The following is a 22,111-nucleotide window of genomic DNA, read 5'->3' as shown; positions in this document are numbered from 1 at the left end:
CTATTAAAAAGAAGGGAGGTTTGTTTCAGGGATCAGATGACTATCTATAAGCTAAGTACTAAATGAGGAGCCTAGACAACAAGCACTCCTGGGCTTCAGAGGAAGGAGTGATGCACTAGGCATGTGTACATCACTAATTGGGACCTCATAAACCATCAAGATCAACCCCCTTATTTTACAAGTAGGGAAACTGAGGTCCCAAGAAGGTATCTGATTTACCCAGGCTCATATAAATAGCTAGAAACAGAGCCCATGACTCCAAATCTAGAACTTTATGTAATATATGTATGTGTATCTTTAAAAAATTATGAATGTAACAAATATTACCCAACATAAACATTTTATATAAAGAAAAAAGGATAGAATGTGAAATTGTGAACGTCTATTTCATCCAACTTCACTTTCAGTGTAAACAAAATGTAAAAATTAGTAATAAAAACTAAAAAAAAAAAGTTTTTTTTTTTAAGGAAGGAAGGAGGGAGGGAGGAAGAAGGAAGGAAGGAAAGAAGAAAGGAAAGAAGGAAGGAAGTCAGGAAGGAAGGAAGGAGGGAGGGAGAGGGAGGGAAAGAGGGAAGGAAGGAGAAAGGAAGGGAAAAAGGGAAGGAAGGAAGGAGGGAGAGAATGAGGGAGGGAGGAAATGAGGGAGGGAAGGAGGGATGGAGAAAAGGAAGGAGGGAAAGAGATAGAAAGATATTTAAAGACTGATTTTGTCCACTCTATTTCTTCACTGCTCCTGGCTAATCATTACTGATTTTTTCAGCCAGTTCCCATGTGCAATGGTTTGAATTTTCTTGCTTTCCTGATTATTTTTTAAATGAAAAATTAGAACAAAATCATTATCTTTACTTTTCTGAAACTTTCTTATCTCTATAGAGATCACTCATAGCAATTTGGTGATCACTTCCTTAATTTGTGAGGTGATGCAGTGGATAAAGTACCAGGATTAGCATCAGGAAGACCTGGTTTAAATGTGACCTCAGATACTTACTAGCTGGTTATGAGGTCTGATATGATTTAATAATGCTGGTTAAGTAATTTTACCCTGTTTGCCTCAGTCTCCTCATCTACGAAATGAGATAGAGAATGAAATAGCAAACTCCTTTAGTTTCTTTGCAAAGAAAATCCCAAATGGAGTCAAGAAGAGTTGGACAATAAAATAATAATAATAGTAATAACAATAATCATCAATAATATTTTAGGACTGAAAAAGGAATCATCTAGAAACAGAAATGACAGCTAGTTGGTCTCTTGTCCTTTAAACCATCAAACTAGTAAACACATGAGAATTGAGCAGTCAGGCTTTCTCACTATCATCTTTTGGTATTAAATTATCTTCCTTAATCAGGGGACCTGTCTTTTTCTTCTCTTTGTACTACCAACAGTTTTAGATTTTTTCCCACTGTGACTAGATTTCTCATATTATTCCAAACTCATTCTGAGTCATGAGCTTTCTGTGCAGCCACGACTTATTTTTATATTGTCACCTCCCCTCCTCCTTTTTTTTTTCTAACTGGGGACTTTTGAGAGTATTCCTTCCTAATAATAAGATTTTATTTTGTTTTATTTTTTCTTTGTGAAAATTGTGTGCCTATTCTACCAACAAAAATGAATAACACTGCACAACTTTTTAAACATTGCTTGAGGCACATTGGGAATTTGTGATTTGCTCAGCATCACATCACCAGTGTATGCCTAAGGCAAGACTTGAATTTGATTCTAAGACCAATCTTCTATTCATTATATCTCCCAGGGCCCTGAGGTTTCAAGAGCTTAAAAATAGACATAGTATGTGTCTACAAATTTTTACTCCATATATTCTCAGACCAATGTCCCTTTTAAATTATTGTTTGGAATTGTGATGCCCTATGAATCTGCATTGTTAAAAAGCAACTCATAGTCCAAGAAGGATATATTTCTTTGCCATCAGAAGCAGGATGGGTGGGAACCTCTCTGCCTAGAGCTAAATTCCATTCCTAGCAAATCCTTTTCCCATCTTTTCAGAATCTCTCTAAATAGATTTCCTTATATTGTCTTATATCTGTTGTTTTTATTATATTTATTACATAATACATATTTGTTATATTTATTATATTTCTTTAAAATCTCATGTTTATTATATTTCCTTATATTGTCTAGTTTTGTAAAACTATGTTTGGATATGATGGAGGGGATTGGATTTTATGAAATAAAATAAATTGAACAGGATAAAAAAAGGTCATCTGGTCTTTCTCCTGTCTCAAGCCATACAACATCATAGAAAAAAAATATTAAACTGCCAATACATATACATCTTGATAGTCTGATAGTCAAGAAATCTAAGTTCTTACCCCAATTCTGCCACTAAATTATGATTACAAGCAACCTCTCTATATTTCAAATGTCATTTGTAAAATGAAGGGATTGGACTAAGTCCCCTCCAACTCTTAGCACTCTTTGACTTATTCTTTCTCAGGATAAACCATATAGGTAACATTGTTGGGGGGGGGGGGAGGAGAGTGGTAACAGAACATTAGGAAACTAGACCTTCTGGATTTCCTGAAGCTGGAAGACTGGATCATCGCTAATAAATTTTCATAGTTTCCATTTTCTATTTAGGGTATCAAAGGCAACACTGGAAGAATGGGAATAGCTGGGTCTCCAGGAGCTCGAGGAATAAAAGGCTCATCAGGCATGCCAGGAACCCCAGGAGTTCCAGGACCAAAGGTAATTTATTTAGGGCTCTGGTTCTTTAAAAGAAATGAGTTGATTGTCATTAATGGTTACACGAAAGGGTGGCAAAATGTTGAACTTTTAATAAAATTGATACAAGAAAAGGAATAGTAGATGAATCCCTTAGCATGCCATATTCCAACTGCTGATCAGAGGGGATTTACTAATTCTCCTTTGAAGCAGTTTAATGGAGCCACCCATTAACCCAATGTTGAAGTGTTTTCCCCATATTGCCTAATAATCAGAGCCTTTTGGAAGTGGGATACCTAGAAAGGTAGTAGTAAGTTCACCCTCACTAGATGGAGATCTGTATGTAACAGTTGTACCTCTGTCTTTGAGGTGCTATAAAGTATAATCCTATCTAAGTACTGTTTTGATGACAATCTTTAAGATCCATTCCAACTTTGGGATCCATTCTCTGTGACTATTCTTGGAATTTCTGGGTGTTTTTTTTATTCTTATAATTTCCTTTCCTCTTTATTATTTGCTTATTCACAAAGATAAGGAAGATCATATTTTCAGTCCTCAACTATTGCTCACTGCCATCTGCTTCCTGAAGGATGTCTCCTTGGGAACAGATTTTCTCTTTAAAAACTGCATCTAAGAAGTAACAAATGAACAGAATAATAAAGAAAGCAACATGCATAATTTCCTGGTGTTAAAGTCACAATCTCCTTTTGAATTAGCATGTACCTCTCAAGTGAGCTGCATTTCACTTACAGTAGGCTCTTCTAGGAGTAACAATCCCAGACTACAAGTGTCCTAGAAATGGAGATTTCTGTCCTATGTCTGGAACTACCTCATGAAAGTATATAGATTGTTTTAATACAATGTTAATCCTGTCTGCACTCCTCTACCGAGCTTTTTGAACCATATTGGTAAAGCAGAAATAGGACCCTTGTCTCCACACCAAACCCCACTCCTGACTCTTTAACTTTCAATTCTACTGAAACTCAAGGCAGTTGGCAAATTTAGAGAAAGGAACCTTCCCTGTGACAAGCCTTCTATGAGAACTTTCTTACAGCCTGCTTTTCAATACAGACCAGCAGTATTTGATCTTGAGTCCCTTGTAGACTAAGCAGAATTTGCCTTGTGACTTTGAATCATTAGCTCCAACCCAACCACCGTATTCATTTTTACTACCCTTACTCCAACTTCTAAAATGTAAAGCAGTTCCCTCTCCCACACCCCACAGTCATGCTATCTAATCATCTCCCTAGCCACTCTCTTTTGCTTTTTTCTGTATTTGGGGGGGAAAGGAAAAAATGTCACAGAGAAAGAGAATGCACACAAATTATGACTGGGCCTCTCTAAAAAGAGTTCCTTGGCTAACCTGGTTCATTTAAGAACCAATACTGTAATGTATTCTAATATTCTGCTTCAGAGATAATAATAACTCTCTGTTTGTTCACAGGGTGAGCAAGGGCTACCAGGTCATCCTGGGAAGCCAGGTAAAAGAGGTTACCCAGGAGCACAAGGCAATCAAGGACTACATGGAGATCATGGGATGAAAGGGCAGTCTGTATGTGACAACAGGGATACATGCCACATATACATTCTAACAACCAGTTCATCAGTATGGAATAATCACCATCATCTCTATTCATATTTCAGGGGGACCATGGTGACCAAGGTTTGATGGGTTTCCAAGGATTCCCAGGTCCAAAAGTAGGTTTGCATATTTTTTACTAGTTTTAATCTGGAATATCTGGAGAAAAGATATTCGAATGTCAACATTTATTGCCATTTTCGTAATATTTGATTTATAAATATATTTTCACATAGATGCATTTATGCATGTTTATACATATTTGCGAATTTATACTGTGACAAAATATGTCCATCATCCAAGCTTAGGACATCTGGTAGTATGCTGGATAAAGAGTTGGACTTGAAGTAAGAAAGACCTAAGTTCAAATCCAGATTCAGACACTTCCTATGAAAGTCATTTAATTCTTCAGTTTTAATTGCCTCATTTGCAAAATAGGAATAATGATAACATTGCACTACCAAGCTCACAGGATTATTTTGATGAAAGCAATAAGCAAAAATGAGTTATCACCAAGTCATAAAGGAGATGCCATCTGTATTGAGAGAAAAAGCATCAATACTAAGGAAATCAGGGCTCCTCCAAATATACATATATACACATATACTATACATGTGATGTACATATTATATACACATGGTTTACATGCATACATTATATAACATGCTGTGTACATGCATTATATATAACATGTATGTATATATACATTATATAAAATATATGTTTACTCATACATAATATGCACAGGTTACATGTAATATTTAATTTAATATAGATATATACATTCATGAATTGTAATATTCATATACATTATATAATGTTATATATAATATAATGTTAATAGATATATGCATTATATATCTTGTGCAATACACATTTTATAATATACATACATACGTACATTATATATGTATTGTGTGTACATGTATATGTATGCATATGTAAACATACATTATACATATGTGGTACCTTTTTAGAAAGTGCATAGTTAGTTCAGAAGTATTTATGTACTAGAGACTTTATGCCAGACACTGTGTCCTTTTTAAAAATTTTTCACATTTCATAATCTCTAAATTGTAGTGTAAGGATTTCATTGAATATTGTTTAAAACATTTTTCATTTTTTAAAGCATATTTTTGGGGAAATAATGACCATGTTTTATTGAAGTGATTTTTTTTTTACATCTCAGTGGTGTTCATAATAATTATGTAGTTTTCTATTATTCTTTTACATTTCATTTTTAGACAATCAGCTCTTATATATTAATATGAATCACTTTCATTTGTGAAATGTTCACATCCAGATAAAACTTTTTCTGTTTTAAAATGTATTTCTAGGGGCCTGAAGGAGATATTGGCATGGTTGGAATTCTAGGCCCTAAAGGTCCTGTTGGCCAAATTGTAAGTATAAATTTAAATTCTACTTAGCTAGAAAATACTATTTGAGAATTTTCATTTATTATGGATTCCATGTTCTAATCATAAAGCTCATTTTGAAACATTAAAATATTTAATTTAATAAACTGATTTTTTAGCTTCTTTCTATACTTGAACACTTAATTCTTAAGGAAAAAACACTACTAGGGTCCATGACTCTTCTAAGTATACATTGATAACTTGTTTTGTTATATGTTAAGAATTAATAAGAAGTTGGTACTTATTAAAGACAGCTAGATGATTCAGTGAATAGAGCACTGGACTTGGAATCAAGAAGATTCATCTTTGTGAGTTTAAATCTGGCCTCAGACACTTAATAGCTGAGCAATTCTAGGCAAGTGACTCAACCCTTTTTGCCTCAGTTTCCTCATTGATAAAATGAGCTGGAAAAGGAAATGGGAAACCATTCCAGTATCTTTGCCAAGAAAACCCTAGATGGGGTCACAAAGAGTTGAACATAATTAAGTAACACTTTTTAAAACCATAGTCACTTCTTTTTATCCCAAACTGGACCATTTACAAATAGGTTTGTCTATAGCAAATATTATCTTCACGTCATTGTTCATATTACCCATTCTGCTCATTGTTATCTCTATTTATTCTTGCTAAGTGCCCTGAAAATTAGCAGGACCCAAAAGGATTTTTTAAATATAGATGCTTACATATTTTATAAAAGTTGTTCACCAAGAAATTTACAAAGAAAGTTTGAAGTTGAAGAGACAATAGGGATTTTCATATTTTCATCAAATTTTAGAGTTAGAATGGACCTTAAGGATTATGTAGTTTGACCCCTTCATTTGGCAGATAGAGAAACTGAGACCAGAAGAGGTTAAGCACTTTGCCCAAAAACTTACACCTATTTGTCAACCAATCCATTTATCCATTGTTACTTGAGTGCCTACTGTGTTCCAGGAACTTAGCTAGGCACCAAGAACATGAATGTAAAACTCCCTTTCTTCAGAGAGTTTACATTTTAACAAGGGAAATAAGTGTGTGTGTGTGTGTGTGTGTGTGTGTGTGTGTGTGTGTAGATAGGAAAAAAAAAACAAATACTAGGTAGAAGAAGGCATCTGGAGAACAGGAAAGATCTCATGCAGAAGGGAGTGATTACAATGAGTATTAAAAAACAATAGGAGATTTGAAGAGATAATCCTGAAGAGGGGGAGAACGCCAGGCATGCAAGACAATCAGTACAAAGGGACAAGGAGGACAATTGGATTATCCCTGTACAAAACTGCAGGTTACCCAACTTGGTTGGATCATGGAATTGACTTGCTCATGAATTGGATCCAGTGGCAAGACAAAAGTCCAGATGATTTGGCAATGGCCCAGAATGTAGTAGGTCACTGTAATAGATCAAAGTTTCTTACATTATGGATCATGACCCCCATATATGGGGTCTTATAAGTGAATGTAGCAATCACAAAATTATGATTATCAGTAGGTGTTTGATAAATAGATAGATAGATATAACATTTTTTATACCTATATATCCAGGGTTGCATAAAAATTTCTCAGGCAAAAAATAGTTGCAAATGGAAAAACTTTAAGAAGCCCAGTAATCGATGATGAGAGTTTAGAAAGCACCATATTGCTGGATAGCCTGTGTGTTCTATTGATAACCCTTCAGGAGTTCTAGAGAAAAACCTCCACCATGTTGGGAAAGAGGGTTTAGAGAAGGTAATATGTAAGAATATTGAAAAGATATTATAGGGCCGGGTTGTTAGGAGCTTTAAAAGCCAAGCAAAGAATTTATACCTATAAAAGCATTGCACATGTTGGATTACTTGCCATCTAGTGAAAGAGATAGGGAGAAGGGAAGGAGAAAAAAATTGGAATGCAAGGTTATGTGTGTGTTTTAAAAATTAAAAAAATTATTTAAAAAATGGATGTTGTATATTGAATTATATGCCATCTAGGGGAGGGAATGGGGAATGAGTGACTATGGTTTTTCAAGAGTCAATGTTGAAAAATTATCTTTGCAAATATTTTGAAAATAAAAACCAATAAAACATGAATATTGAAAACTATCTTTATATGCATTTGGGAAAATAAAATACTGTTGAAAATTTTTAAAAAGAAGAATTTATACTTGATTCTTGCTTGATAGGGATAATAGGAAATCACTATCTATTTTGTGTATAAGAGAAGCTATGGTTAGACTTGTGCTTCAAGAAAATTACTTTGGAGACCATGGAAGTTGGATGGGAATGCAGAGAAACTTGAGAAAGGAATCACAATTAAGAGGTTATTGAAATAGTCCAAGTGAGGGATGATGATGATCTGAATTAGGGTAGTGGTTGTGTAAATAGAAAGGTGACTCTAAGAATTGATGTGTATTTAACAAGAAATTGAATAAGTGGGGTGATAATCATAATAATAACTAGAATTTATGTAATTCTATAAATTTATAGAATTATGTTTGTTATATAAATTTATAGAATTATATAAATCCAGTCACTGTGCTAAGCACTTTGCAAATATTATTTCATTTGATCCTCAAAACCTATCCAAGAGGTAGGTGCTATTACTATCTCCATTTTATAGATGGGGAAACAGAGGCAGATAGAAAGTTAGGATATTTGTAGACATTGTGACTGGAAGGATAATAGTGCCCTTGATAATAATTTGCTGTTGTTCTTCTGTAATGCCTAACTTTTTGTGACATCGTTTGGGTTTTCTTAGAAAACAGCTAGTAAATCTCTGAGGGTAGATTTGAACTCAGATTTTTCTGACTCCAGGCCCAGTGCTTTATCCTAGGGCCACCTAGTTGCCCTTTTGACAATGATAGGAAAGTCCATGAGAGAAATCAGTGAGTTCTCTGTTGGACCTACTAATTCTGAGATGCCATCTAGTTTGAAATGTCTAAAAGTTCACTCTATGGAACTGGATTTCACGAGACAGACTAGTGCTGGATATGGCAGTCAACTGCATAGAGATAACAATTGAAACTATGGGAGATGTTGAAGTCACTAAGTAAAAGATTGCGTGGTGAAAAAAAAAAAAAAGGCCCAGACAGAGTCCTGGGTAGATACCTGAAGTTATTGAACAAGATTAAAAATGAAAATCCAACAAAGAATCCTGAGAAAGAGTAGTCAAATAGACAGGAAAAAAACCAAATGTTCACATATTCCATTTCCCTTTCATCAGGATGGATAATTGAGAGTTAACAGATGACCTTGCATCTGTCATTGGAAATTACTTTTTCCCCCGAGGCAATTTTAAGTTATGTGACTTGCCTAAAGTCACACAGCTAGGAAATATAAAGTATCTGAGACCAGATTTGAACTCAGGTCCTCCTGACTTCAGGGCTGGTGCTCTATCCACTGCACCACCTAGCTGCCCCTGGAGATTGCTTCTTATGCTTTTGAGTAATTGAGAATAATATGCTTCAGACTTTAAAGTCTGACCTTGGTAATTTTTTTTGAAGTTTTTATAAATTCATAGAATATCAGATATATTTATATAAAATTATAAATAAATATATATTATATGCATAATAAATATGTTAAATATATTTATATAAAAATATGTCCTAAAATAACCTCATAATCTCAAAAGTTTGTTGCAAAAAATTGATTTGTTAATTCTTCAAAATAATAATAATAATAATGAATGATTCAGGATGCCAATAAGGGACCATTAATAGAACAGATAATGTGAACAAGAATGTGAAATGTTTGCCCCAGATAAGCCTATTCATTCAAAAGGAATTTATATTCTAGAAGTATGAAACTCCCGTTTCTGTTGTTTATGGCTTTGACCTTCACTAACTGAAACTCCCAATCCGTTAACATATTGTAAGAGAGCTTATTCATTGCTTTGTTCATCTTTCTCCACAGTTGTATTGCATTGCTTTGTTCTGTTCCTTGTCTAATACCATTCCTAGATCATATCCTGAATATGAACATTTATATGATTGCTAGTATATGAAGCATTACACATTGATTGATAAAAGGCTTAATAAATAGGGCATTCTATGGGAGGAAGGATAAAGCCACATATGGGATATGATAAGCCATTGGTAATTCACAAAATACAACCTATTGTTATTCCTACTTAAAAAAGGATCGGAAATGTTTCACATATATTGAATGTCATGCCGTCTAGGGAAAAGGGTATGGGGGAGGGGAGAAATAGGGACACAAGGTTTTTCAAGGGTCAATGTTGAAAAATTATCCTTGCATATGTTTTGAAAATAAAAAAAAAAACTTCAATTGTTGTGATGGGGAGCCACCTGCCAGGGGCTGCTGGAGGTCTAACTAAGATCTGTAGAATGGATCTCTTCATGTGAGAGGATGATGATGATACAAGGAGAGTGAGAGGCAGTTGCGTTCTCTGATCTCTCCACTGAGAGGCTGTTGCACTGTCTGATCTCTCTCCTCTTCCCTCTTGCCTCCAATTTATTTCATTCCCAATCCACAAGGAGCATCTGCGAAGGCTGCTTTGCAACTCCTTCAAATGTTATGATTCACAGCTGTCGAGGCTCTCGGAGAATTGACCTATCCCTTTACCTAGACATAGTCCTTAACATTTGCTGTCTGTGTGACTTGTGATCTAAATACTCAGTTTCTATGAATCTCAGTTTTCTCATCTGAAAAAAGAATGGTTTGGGCCGCAGTAGTAGTACCTGACCTATATTCAACTCTTTTATGTTGTAACTTGATATCATCTCCATCTTCTTTAAGAACAAAGAACAACTTACCAACCAACCAACTTGAGTTGGACCAAAATGTCATCCTCACATCAAGGTCAATGTACAATGTGTCCAACTGTGGCTGCTCAGAAGGCTCTCCCAGAGATTTGGCACAAGTTTGGACTAGGTCATCTTTAAAATCCTTCTCTACAATCCTTTGATCTTAATTTGTACTAATACTATATCATTCCTCATTCTCATGATCACCAAGGATATGGATGATATATTTCATCATTACACAAGAGATAAATTCTCAGGGACTGTCATGGGATTTTTGATAAATAGGTAATCTGATTTTAAAATGATCTCTTTCATTTTGCTCCTGCAGGGAAACACCGGCCCCCTTGGTAGAGAAGGCATAATAGGTCCAACAGGCAAAACTGTAAGTTTGTCTCATTCAGTATCCTAGTTTTTTGCTGTATCAGGCTTTTTCAGAATCAAGCTAATGGATAAATCTTAAACAGAGCTGGTCCCTGGAATTTGCAAAAGAAATTGGCTTTCCTTCTTCAAGACTGGCTGCTGAAAACAGATGGGAGAAGCAGTGAATACATATAAATAGTGAGAGCAGCAGCCTACTCTCCAAGCAAGCCCTTTTCCTCTCTACTAATTGATTTCACTTTTGACTCTGGAAAGAAAGAAGGGTTCTCCCTGTATTAAAGACACTCCTTTTTCTCAAAACCAAGTATAGAAAGCTTCCTTTCAGTATAAGGTGGAAGAAATAGCTTAGGATTAGTCACAGTAAACTAGAAGACAATAACCTGTGGCCTAGAGAGTCTGCCTGGCAAGGAGGAGTCCAATTCTTCATGTCACAAGTTTGGGTTATTTTTTAAAATGTCAAGGGCAACAAGAGGACAGTGTAGTTGAAAGAACATTGGACTGACAGAAGACCAATGTTAGAGTCCAGTTCTACTAATTACTATTCCTGTGACCACAGGCATGTCCCTTCATCTCTCTGAGCTTGTTTCCTCATCTGTAAAATGAGGAAAATAACATTTGTCTAGTCTGATATACCAGTTTGCTTTGAGGAAAGTGTTTTTAAATTGCAAAGAGTTTTATAAATGGGAACTGTTATTACTTCTCTGGAATAAGCCAAGGGAGAAAAGAGACAGAGAAAGCGATGGAGAGAGACAGAGACAGAGAGAAAGAGACAGAAACAGAGACAGAGACAGAAAGACAGAGAGAGAGAGAGACAGAAACAGAGAGAAAGAGACAGAGACAGAAAGACAGAAAGAGAGAGACAGAGAGGAGGGAGAGAGAGATAGAGGGACACTCAGAAACAAAGAGAGACAGAGGGAGAAAAGAGAAAATGGGAAAAAGAGAAGGTGAGGGAAAGGGAGAGGGATAAGAAGAAGGAGAGAGGTAAATAGAGAGGGAGAGAGGGAGAGGCAGGATAGAGAGAGAGAACAATTTGTCAACATAAATATGAGGCAATTTGTGAGGTAAAGTTCATCTTTTCCAATTTTATTTTATTTTTACTCTTCTATTTGGACATTGGAAATCTGTGTTCTGGGAGGTATTTTGGAGGTAATGTTGTATTTGTTCTATTTCTTTAAAAATAGATAAGGGGCCTCAACAAATATAGTAGTCCATCTTTAACACAAGTAAGAAGACAGGATCATCACTATAGGTTTCTCTACTATGCTTTTCTCTTTCCTCAGCTCATATTGGCTGCCTTCCTATATAAGAGATGAACCTTTCCTTCAATATCCCTTAGACTTTACATTATGAAGACATAATAGCATGTTGTTTGACATGGGTTCAGCCCAAATATCCCCTCAGAACTCAACTCAACATCTCCCCAACTTCCCTATTTCTATTAATGGTACTACTAGTCATCCAGATTTACAATCTTTGCATCTTCCAAATGTATCACCAGAAATGTGTGCTATACTTGAGATCGAGTAACTTTGCTTATTGTTTCATACTCAGACCTCTCACACTTAGGTCTATTAGGCAGTGGATAGAGCATTGGGCTCGAAGTCAAGAAGACTTGACCTCAAATCCAGTCTGAGACACTGTCCATGTAACCCTGGATAAGTCACATATTAATCTCATGTGTAAGATGAGGATAAAATAGCCCCTACCTCCAATCATGGGGATCAAAAGAGATAATATTTGTGAAGCACAATGCCTGGCACATAGTAGTTCCTTAATAAATGCTTGTTTCCTTTCCCACATGAACATCCTATTTCTCTCCAGCTTTTGTTTCATTGTTTCAACCTGCTCTGATACTAGCATGTCTAAGTAACCAGTAATTCACCACTTCCACAATCATTAAACAATAAACATTTATTAAATGCTTATTTTATGCCAGATATTTCTCTAAGTGCTAGAGCTTCAAAAAATACAATCCCTACCCTCAAGAATCATACAATCTAATGGGGAGCCAACATGAAAACAAATAAATACAGAGCAAATTATATACAGGATAAACATTCAAATTCTCTCAGGATATTGGGGGTTACTCTGTGGGGAAAATATATATACTTTCCCTACTCATCACACTAGCTCTTGAGCTCCAATCCAATGAGTTTTCAATATGTACAACCAGTCACTCTCAAGGTAATTTACCTATACTACACATGAAATTATACAGCCAGTCTTTCACAATAATGAAACTTTTAGATTTTAAACATAATCATTTATTAAACAGTCAGGGAAAAGAAATAATATAAATTCTAAAATATTAAAGCAAACAAATAAATAATAAAATACATCACAATACATATATAAACTCAGATCACACTCTTCCATCAATTTACTCAAAACCTATAGTAAAGAATAGAAAACTAGGTGGTGCAGTGGATAGAGATCTAAGCTTGAAATCAGGAAGACCTGAGTTCAAATCTCCCCTCAGACACTTATTAGCTATATGACCCTGAACAATTGCTTAATTTATTTTTGCCTCGTTTTTTTCATCTGTAAAATGAGCTGGAGAAGGAAATGACAAACCACTCCAATGTCTTTACCAAGGAAACCCAAATGGGATCATGAAGAGTTGGATGTTACTGAAATGACTCAACAACAACAATGAATGTATCATCTCTCTTTAAAATAACTGTAAAAATCATCAAACCAGCTATTTCTGGACTGTACATATCATTAGCCCAGCCAGTTATTCATCTACCCCATCCATCACTGCTGTCCAATTAGAACAGAGATCACAACAGGGCTCAGTTCATCTGGATGCTAAAGAGACTGCCAAGTCTCCTGTGCTTTCTCTCCTCTGGCCCTAGATGGCAGAAGAGAGCAAGTTCTCCATCTCTCCCTAGGGCTAAAAGGCAGTAGTAGTCATTAGATCTTGTCCAATGAAGTCAGTTCTTTCTGATCAATCAAGAATCAATCAATTGAGCCTATCAGCTCAAGATCCAGACTCTAAGAGCAATGGCTCAGTTCTTCTGCTCTGTCTTCTTTCCTTGATGTCACATTCTGCCTATATTATACTTATTTGTATACCCAACTTAACAGCCCTCTTCTACAAACTGTTAAACTCCTTGAGACCAAAAACTGTATCATTATTCATTGTCCTGTCATAAGGTGATAGATATAGAGCTGAAAGGATATATTTGGTTTTCAGCATAAAGAGTTTGAAGTAGCAGTGGAACACTCAAGTAGCAGTGATTCGTAGGTGGGAATGACTGATAGCATTTGTGGAAGAAGATAGAGCTAGAAAAATAATTTGAGTAATCATTAATAGTAGATAAAACTATGAAAGCAGATCAATGAGCTGAAGTATAGAGCATATAGGGAAATATACAAAAAAATTGACTTTGGAAATGCTCAAAATTAGAAAAATTAGGCGAGAGTTGATTAAGCAAAAGAATCAAAAGGGTAGATATAAAGATAGGAGAACCAAAATAGTACACTGTCACCAACTCCATGGGGACAGAGTTTCAAATAAATATGGATATTCAACAGGGTCATATACATCAGAGAGGGAAGGGGAAGGAGGAAGAGTGAAAGACCAAATAGAAGTCTTTGATGACCTTGGAAAGATCACTTTGAGTAGATTAATAGGGATAGAAGACCTATTGTAGGTGAATAAGGAGGAAACTACCTTGAGACTTTTTTCAGGGAAATAAAACAGTAAGTACTTTTCTATAGGGAAAGGTTCCTAACCTTTCTGGTGTTGCAGGCTCCTCTGCCAATCTGGCAAAAAGCTATGGACCTCTTCTCTGTAACTCAACTAGCATTTATGAAGAGCCTACTATGTGCCAGGCATTGTATTAATTGATAAGTGTGGTGTTAACTCTTTGTAAGGATTCCAACAGATAAGGATACAAAGAAAGGCAAAAATAGTCCCTGCATTCAAAGAGCTTATTAATCTAATGGAAAAGATGACATGGAAACTCTGTACAAACAAGATAAAAGGAAAAATTGAAGATAATCAATTGAAAGCATTCACAAAGACTTCTTGCAGAAGATGGAACCTTAGGTGACACTTGAAGGAAGTCAGGGAAATCAGGAGATGAAGAGGAGGAGGGAGAATATTCCAGGCATGGGAGATAGGAAGTGAAAATTCCATGAGTCAGGAGCTGTAGTATCTAGTGGGAGGAATAGCAAAGAATAACTGTTTTGACTAGACTAAATGCACTAACTGGTTATTTTGATGTCTTGAAGCTCGAGTCTGAGTTAAATATAAAATTATTGATAGCAAAACTAACAGAACATAATGTCAACTAGCATTTTTAGCATATCAGAAGTAAAACTAGAATTTGTACAAACTAATGAAATAAAAGTCTGACAGTGGTTTAAAAAAATTCATAAATATTACATGTTCTGTTTAACATGTATGAGACTGCCTGCCATCTAGGGGAGGAGGTGGAGGGAAGGAGGGGAAAAGTTGGAACAGAAGTGTTTGCAAGGGTGAATGTTGAAAAATTACCCATACATATATTTTGTCATTAAAAAACTATAATTAAAAAAATAGTACATATTCCTAAAATTTCATTCCCAACCTACTGAATTACTATAGATCTCTGAAAGTTTTTAATGAATAAAACAAAATTCATAGGAGTACAAAGGAAATCAATTACATTGAAATAATTACCAAATAACTTTTTAAATAACTCATAGTTAAGAACCTACAATGAAGTTTAAAAAATTGGGGAGGCCTGATTATTCTTGAAAGAAAAGTGAGAGGAGCAAATAGATAAAAAATTAAGATACTGACAAAGGATGATTCAGTCCCTGTGAAGAATTAACATCTGGTAGTAATTTGGAAATTTTTTATTAAATGCATATAAATGGGAATGAGGAAAGAAAAATAACATTCTTCTGCTATTAGAGATGCTATCCCATTGTTTGAAAGGAACAAAAGAAAACATCACACTGAAGTAGATTTACAGCTAGGAAAAAAACATATGGTTATCAATGGACATTTCTCTAAATTTTCAGCATTTCCACTGTAATCTTTAAAGTCTATCAGAGAAAATCTAAGGAGAGCATCATACTTCATGCTTTCATACTTCATGGGCTGTTGATCAGGATAAAGTGGGTGTCTGTACACAGAGCCTACTAATCACTAAAAAAGTATTCTCCATATAAGGATAAAATGTTAATCAGCCAAAGAAAATGTATGTGACAGAGAAATAATGAACCAAGTAGAAGAGACTTGTTGGGATCTACTTATGTTAGGATTACTTAAGGCTCCCTTCTTCCTCAAGAGGATAAGTTTCCCCAAAAAATGCACAATTTAATTAGGTACCCTTTTAACAAATTCTCCTTTTATGTATTTCTCATCCTAAGAAATGCCTTTGAAATAGGAATTTCAAAATTATAGAGAAAGAGGTATCAGGAGAAAAAAATCCCCTCTTTTTTTTTTTTGAACAGTAATAAGAATTCCACAATTTAGGTTTTGGCTTCCCAGGAATATGGAAATAACTATTTTGACTAGAAAGAATGAATTTACTGGTTATTTTGATGTTGTAGAGATAGAGCCACAGTCAAATATGGAATTCAAGATAGTAAGACTAACAGAACAGAACATCAATTAGTATTTTTAAATATATCAGAAGGAAGACTGGAATTTACACAAACTAATGAAAAAAATGTCTTGCTGTGGTAGAAAAAACATAAATAGTACAGATTGTCATGTTCTTGAAATTTCATTTGCAACCACAAGAACATGTAATAACTAATACACCAGACAAATCCTCCTTTTCTTTCTCTCTTTCAGGGACCCAGAGGTGAAAAGGGCCATAGAGGTGAAATGGTAAGTTTTTAAAGTATCTGTTTTGTTCTTAATGCAGTATGGTTTGTCACCATTTTATGCTGAGTTGTTAGGAAATATGGGAAATATTAAAGGGCAACTAAGTGGCACAGTGGATACCCTGGAGTCAAGAGGACCTGATTTCAAATTCAATCTCAGATATTTACTAGTTATGTGACCTTGGGCAAGTCACTTAAGCCTGTTTCCCTCTGTATGCTCATCTGTAAATAAGATGGAGAAGGAAAAGTATCTTTGCCAAGAAAATCCCAAATGGGGTTAAAGCCTCAAGTCATATTTGACTGAAATGATTCAACCACAAAAATGGGAGCATTTGTGATATCATTTAAAATATGCTGAAAGTAAAGATAGTAGGGATAGGAAATGCAGGATAAGCTTTGGGATCAGAGAGACTTGGGTTAAAATGCTGTCACACTCATACATATACATACTCTCATTCACACATGTCTATAGATGGAGACAGAGGCAGAAAGAGATAGACTGAGAGACATACAGAGAGACAGAAAAACAGAGGCAAAGACAGTGACAGAGAGAGAGAGACAGAAAGACAAAGTCAGAGAGAAAGAAAAAGAGAAACAGAGAGATAGAAAAAAAGACAGAAGAGAGGAAGGAGGAAGGGGAGGAAGAAGGGAGAGAAAGAGAGATAATGACAGAAAGGGGGAGGGAGAAAAAAATAGGGAAAGGGAGAGGGAAGGAGAGAGAGGGAAAGAGGGAGGAAGGGAAAGAGGGGGAAAGAGGGAGGGAGGGAAAGAGGGAGTCAGACAGATAGAGACAGAGAGAGGAGAGGGGCGGAAAGGGAGAGAGGGAGAGAGAAATATTGGCTTTTTACCTGCATTAGTTGAAGGAGTCTTTTCATTCTGAAGTTCCCTATACCTTTGAAAATATAGAGATTGTTCTTATTCCTGTCCGTGTCCCATAACAAGTTATATCTAACTTATCTTAGTTAGTTAAACTTAACTTTTCCTTATCTGGAAAAAAAAGAAGGGGTTGAATGAGAAGAAATCTCTGATGTTAAGCAACAAAATTAAGATTAGAAATTAGGTGAGTTGCACCTGGTCACACATCTAGTTTGTGGGACTGGCCCCCTGCTTGAAACCAGTTTTCCTGACCCCTTCTCACTTCAGTATTCTTTCCATACCAATTCTCCAAAAATTCTGCAAAATTCCTCACTATCCAACTGTGTGAAATGGAATAATTATTTCATTAGATTTTTCAAGAGAAAAAGGATGCTTCTTTTCCTAGTAACAACAAAACAAGAACATGGGCCAACTAAGTACGTTCTTCACTGAAATACAGTGGAACAGAGGAAGGATAACCCCCTTGCCACTGAGATGGATAGCCATCCAGGAAGCGTAACTGGATAGATGGAAGTCTACCTGGTCCACCTGCTCTGCATTGGCTATTTTCTATATCTGGAATGTACTTCCTCCACTTTTTCCTCATTTCTTTCAAGACTTAGCTCAAGTGTCATATTCTACATGTATCCTTTCCTAGCTTCATCAACCTCCAGATACTAATATCTTCCCCCCAAAATTATATCCATTCATTTACCTATGGATAGATCATCTTCCCTTATAAACTCTAGTAGGGCAGAAACCATTGTATTTTAATGTTTGTACTCCTAGCTCCTAGCACAATACTTGGTGCATTAATAAATGCTTCTTAATTGAATGAAATGTTATCCATTTCTCTTGAGTAGCAGAGAATCATAGAATTTCAGTATTAATAGAGACTTCAGTGGTCATTAATCAATCTATCAATAAGGATTCATTTAGTGCATGCTTTGTGCCCAGGCATTGTGCCAGACTCTGAGGATACAAATACAAAGACTAAAACAGGATTTGAGTCCATAAATTAAAAATAAAATTAATTTTAAAATAAAGAATAAAATAATCCCTAATCCCAAAGGAATTAACAGGGAAAACTATCAATCAGTCAAGCAACAATTGTTATTCAAGTGCATGCTACTTTCCAGCTATAAGCTAAGAATAAAAAGTAAAAAACAGTCCTTATCCTTGAGGAGCTTGCCTTGTAATGGGAAGATTAAACTCAATATATGCTAAATAAATACAGAAGAGATGGAAGGTAGTCTTAGAGAGAAAACATTAGCAGCTGCCTGATCAGAAAAAAAGATAGCAGTGGAGATGATAGTTAAAGAAATCTAAATGGACATAAAGAATAAATATTCAGAAAATAAATATAAACAAATGCAAGGGAGAGTGAGAGCTTTAGCAATTGGAAGGGGATGGAGGAAAGGGAGATGGTCCAGAAAAGGCTTCCTATAGAAAGGCAGCAGTTGGGTCAATCTTTAAGGAAGAAATTCTTTGAGTCAGAGGTGAACAGGGAACACATCCAGGTTGCAAAAGGCTTTTTAAATGGAGTAGACAAATAAAGAGCCAGTCCAAGTATAATGAGCTCTCACTCTCTTTTGCATTTGTTTATAGTTATTTTCTTAATATTCTTGATCATTGACTTCATCGTCACTGAATAGATCCAAGTTTTCATATCTTTCAAGCTGTATTTCTTTATTATGATGATATTATATAAATTGTTCTCCTGGTTCTGTTCATGTTACATGTATCAGTTTTCTAAGGTTTCTCTGAAATCATCCATTTTGTCATTTCTTATAATGCCATATTATTTTATTAGTCAGCTAGGTGGTTCAATGAATAGGGTACTGTGCCTTAAGTCAGGAAAATTTGAGTTTAAATTCAGCATCAGATACTTGAGATATATGACACTGAACAAGTTACTTAATCTCTATCTGCCTCAATTTTCTCAACTGTTATATGGGAAGAATAATAATACCAACTTCCAAGGTTGTTGTGAGGATCAAATAAGATAATATTTGTAAAGAACTTAATGAATTCCTGGCAGAGAATAGGTTCTTAACAAATGTTTGTTTATTTCTTTCCTTACATTCATATGCTATAAGTTTTTAACCATTCTCCAAAAGATAGGATTCTCCTTGGTTTCTAGTTCTTTGCTATAATTAAAAGATCCATTATGTTTTTGTGTATATGTCATCTTTCTCTTTCTTTTTAATTTTATATAATCAAAACTGTCCATTTTATCTTCCATGATTCTCTGTTCTTTGTTGGGGAAAATTAACTCTCTCCTATCCATATGCAAATAGCAATTTCTTCTTTTTTTCCTGTAATGTGTGATATCACTTAGTAAATTATGTATCTATTTGAAACTAATCTCGCTATATAGTAGAAGATATTGATCTATACCTAATTTCTGCCAAGCTACCTAGCAGTTTTTTTTTCAAAGTCCTTACTCAGTAACTGGAATCTTTGCATTTATTAAGCATCATTCTAATGTGTTCATTTTCTTCTGTATGTTGTGTTGCTAATCTACTGCACTGATCTACCTTGAATTAATGGCATACTATTCATTCCATGGCATAGTAATCCTTAAAAGAATGTTTTTTTTTATTATTCATTCATCCATAAGGAGATTTTTAAGGAATTGAGAGGTTTTAGTCTTGAGAATGGATAACTAACATAGGAGATAGGACATGATAGATTTCTATCAGTATTTAAAGAGCTATCATATAAAACAGAATTTTATTTCTTCCACTTAGACCTAGAAGGCAGAAATGGAAATAATTGGTGGAAGTTAAAGCAAGATACATTTGGATGCATATCAGGAAAAAATTTCCAAACCATGGACTTTTTCCAAAGTAGATTGGACTTCCCTAGGTAGTAGAAACTTCCTCTTTACTTGAAGTCTTTATGCTAAGTTAGATACCCACTAGCTAAATATGCTACAGACAGATTTTTGTTCATTTTTGAGGAAGATTAGGTATCTTCTAAAATCTCTTCCAAGTCTGAGATTCTGAGGGAAAATTTTGCTTTGTCAATAAGTCTTACCTCAGAAGTGAAAGAAGGTAAAAATATTACATGGTACTTGTTACTGGAGAAGAAAGTTCTCACATTGGGAGAGGTAAATTTCAAAAGATAAAAATAGTGATTGAAGGACAGACTGAAGGAGACATGAAGGTTGTGAAAGACAACAATGAGATTTTGAGGTAAAATTTGAGAACAATGAGAAAGTCAGCCTCTGGTATAGATTCAAAAAAAGAAATAGAAATGCTGTGGTAAAGTCATTTGTCCTGCCCACCAGAAAAAAAGAATCCAAGGGTAAGAAAGTAGTCCTTTACATATTTTCCACTATATTTCTACTATTTCTTCCAGGTTGGTCATGTCATTTATATAATACCATCCTTCTTGTTAAAGCCTCTATAGCCTGTGCTTTCCTCCCCCAGAATTGGAATTATTGTATGCAATAACAGCAATATTGTTTTAAGAACAACTTTGAGTGAATGTCAGTGTCTTACGTGATTATTAAAAATATTCAAATTAAAGAAAGGAAAATGCTATCTGTATCCAGAGAAAAAATTGAAAAATAGATGTATAGAATGACTTTTGCATATATGTATATGTTTATATTTATATACATATAGATATAGATTGTGTTTAATGATAGCCATATCTAGGATGGAGAGAGGTAAGAAAAAAAGGGGGGAAATGATTTACATGATGGCTTTATTATATATTTTAAAAGAATAAGTTGTACATAATAGATTTGCAATTTCATGTGCAATCATCTTTTTTTGTTATACTATGTTATGGAAGTACTGCTTTTATTCCATAAATTAAAAATAAAAATTTTAAAGAATTGGAAGAAATATGCACCCTCTGCATTTTAAGTTCTATTCCAGGTGTAGAGATCAAAGGAGTGCTGTCCCTTCTTAATCAACGGAGGGACAACTTTAAACCCAAAAAGTATAAATCTATTCCACATAAGTGTCTCCTCAATACATTCACAGGCCCTGTTGCTCTTCTCATTTTTAAAGGCTATTGCTGTGATGAGATATGGGAACATTGCATTATTATATCTCCTATTTCCAAATGGCTAAAATGAAACAAGATAGCAACAAATAAAATTCCTGGCCTGGAATCAGAAAGCCCTGATAGCAAAGCTAGCCCCAGATGCTTCCCAGCTATGTGACACTAAGTCATTTAACTTCTATTTGACTCAATTTCTTCATCTGTAAAATAGAATAGTGATAGTATCTACCTATCTACTTCCCAGGGCTATTATGAGGATCAAATAAGATCTTTGTAAAGCTCCTGGTACATGTTAAGTACTATTTAAATGTTAGCTATTATTATTATATTAGGAGCTCTTAATAGTGTCCAGGTAGATATAATACAGTGCCCAATTCTGACTACCATATTTGAAGATTGACAAGGTAAAGGAAGTTATCTCTTATGAGGCACATATATACCAGATTCTTAAGCCTGGAAAAAAAGAAGATATATGGAGGACAGGATAATCAAAGTTGGGACCAACTGATGAATTATCATTCAACTTAAAATAAGGAAGAACAGAGCAGTACAGTGATAAAAGGGACAGCCTTGAGAGCTAATGACTAATGGAGACATCATTGGAAGACTTAAAAGCAGAAAATAAAAAGCCGT

The 22,111-nt window shown here is 35.0% G+C and overlaps 1 protein-coding gene across 1 annotated transcript in view; it reads left to right on the top strand.

Annotated features, from left to right (window-relative positions):
* COL24A1 (collagen type XXIV alpha 1 chain) overlaps positions 1-22,111 on the top strand; it is a 354,155-nt gene that overhangs the window by 309,143 nt on the left and 22,901 nt on the right. Inside the window, exons 49-54 of the mRNA XM_051999253.1 lie at positions 2,596-2,703; positions 4,124-4,231; positions 4,324-4,377; positions 5,596-5,658; positions 10,719-10,772; positions 16,569-16,604. Coding sequence (XP_051855213.1) covers positions 2,596-2,703; positions 4,124-4,231; positions 4,324-4,377; positions 5,596-5,658; positions 10,719-10,772; positions 16,569-16,604 — 423 coding nt within the window. The remainder of the gene's footprint in view (positions 1-2,595; positions 2,704-4,123; positions 4,232-4,323; positions 4,378-5,595; positions 5,659-10,718; positions 10,773-16,568; positions 16,605-22,111) is intronic.

The sequence above is a fragment of the Antechinus flavipes genome, chromosome 4 (assembly GCF_016432865.1).
Source record: "Antechinus flavipes isolate AdamAnt ecotype Samford, QLD, Australia chromosome 4, AdamAnt_v2, whole genome shotgun sequence".
Lineage (NCBI taxonomy): Eukaryota > Metazoa > Chordata > Mammalia > Dasyuromorphia > Dasyuridae > Antechinus > Antechinus flavipes.
Note: the sequence above shows the minus strand (reverse complement) of the source record. Positions and strands in the feature narration are given on the sequence as shown.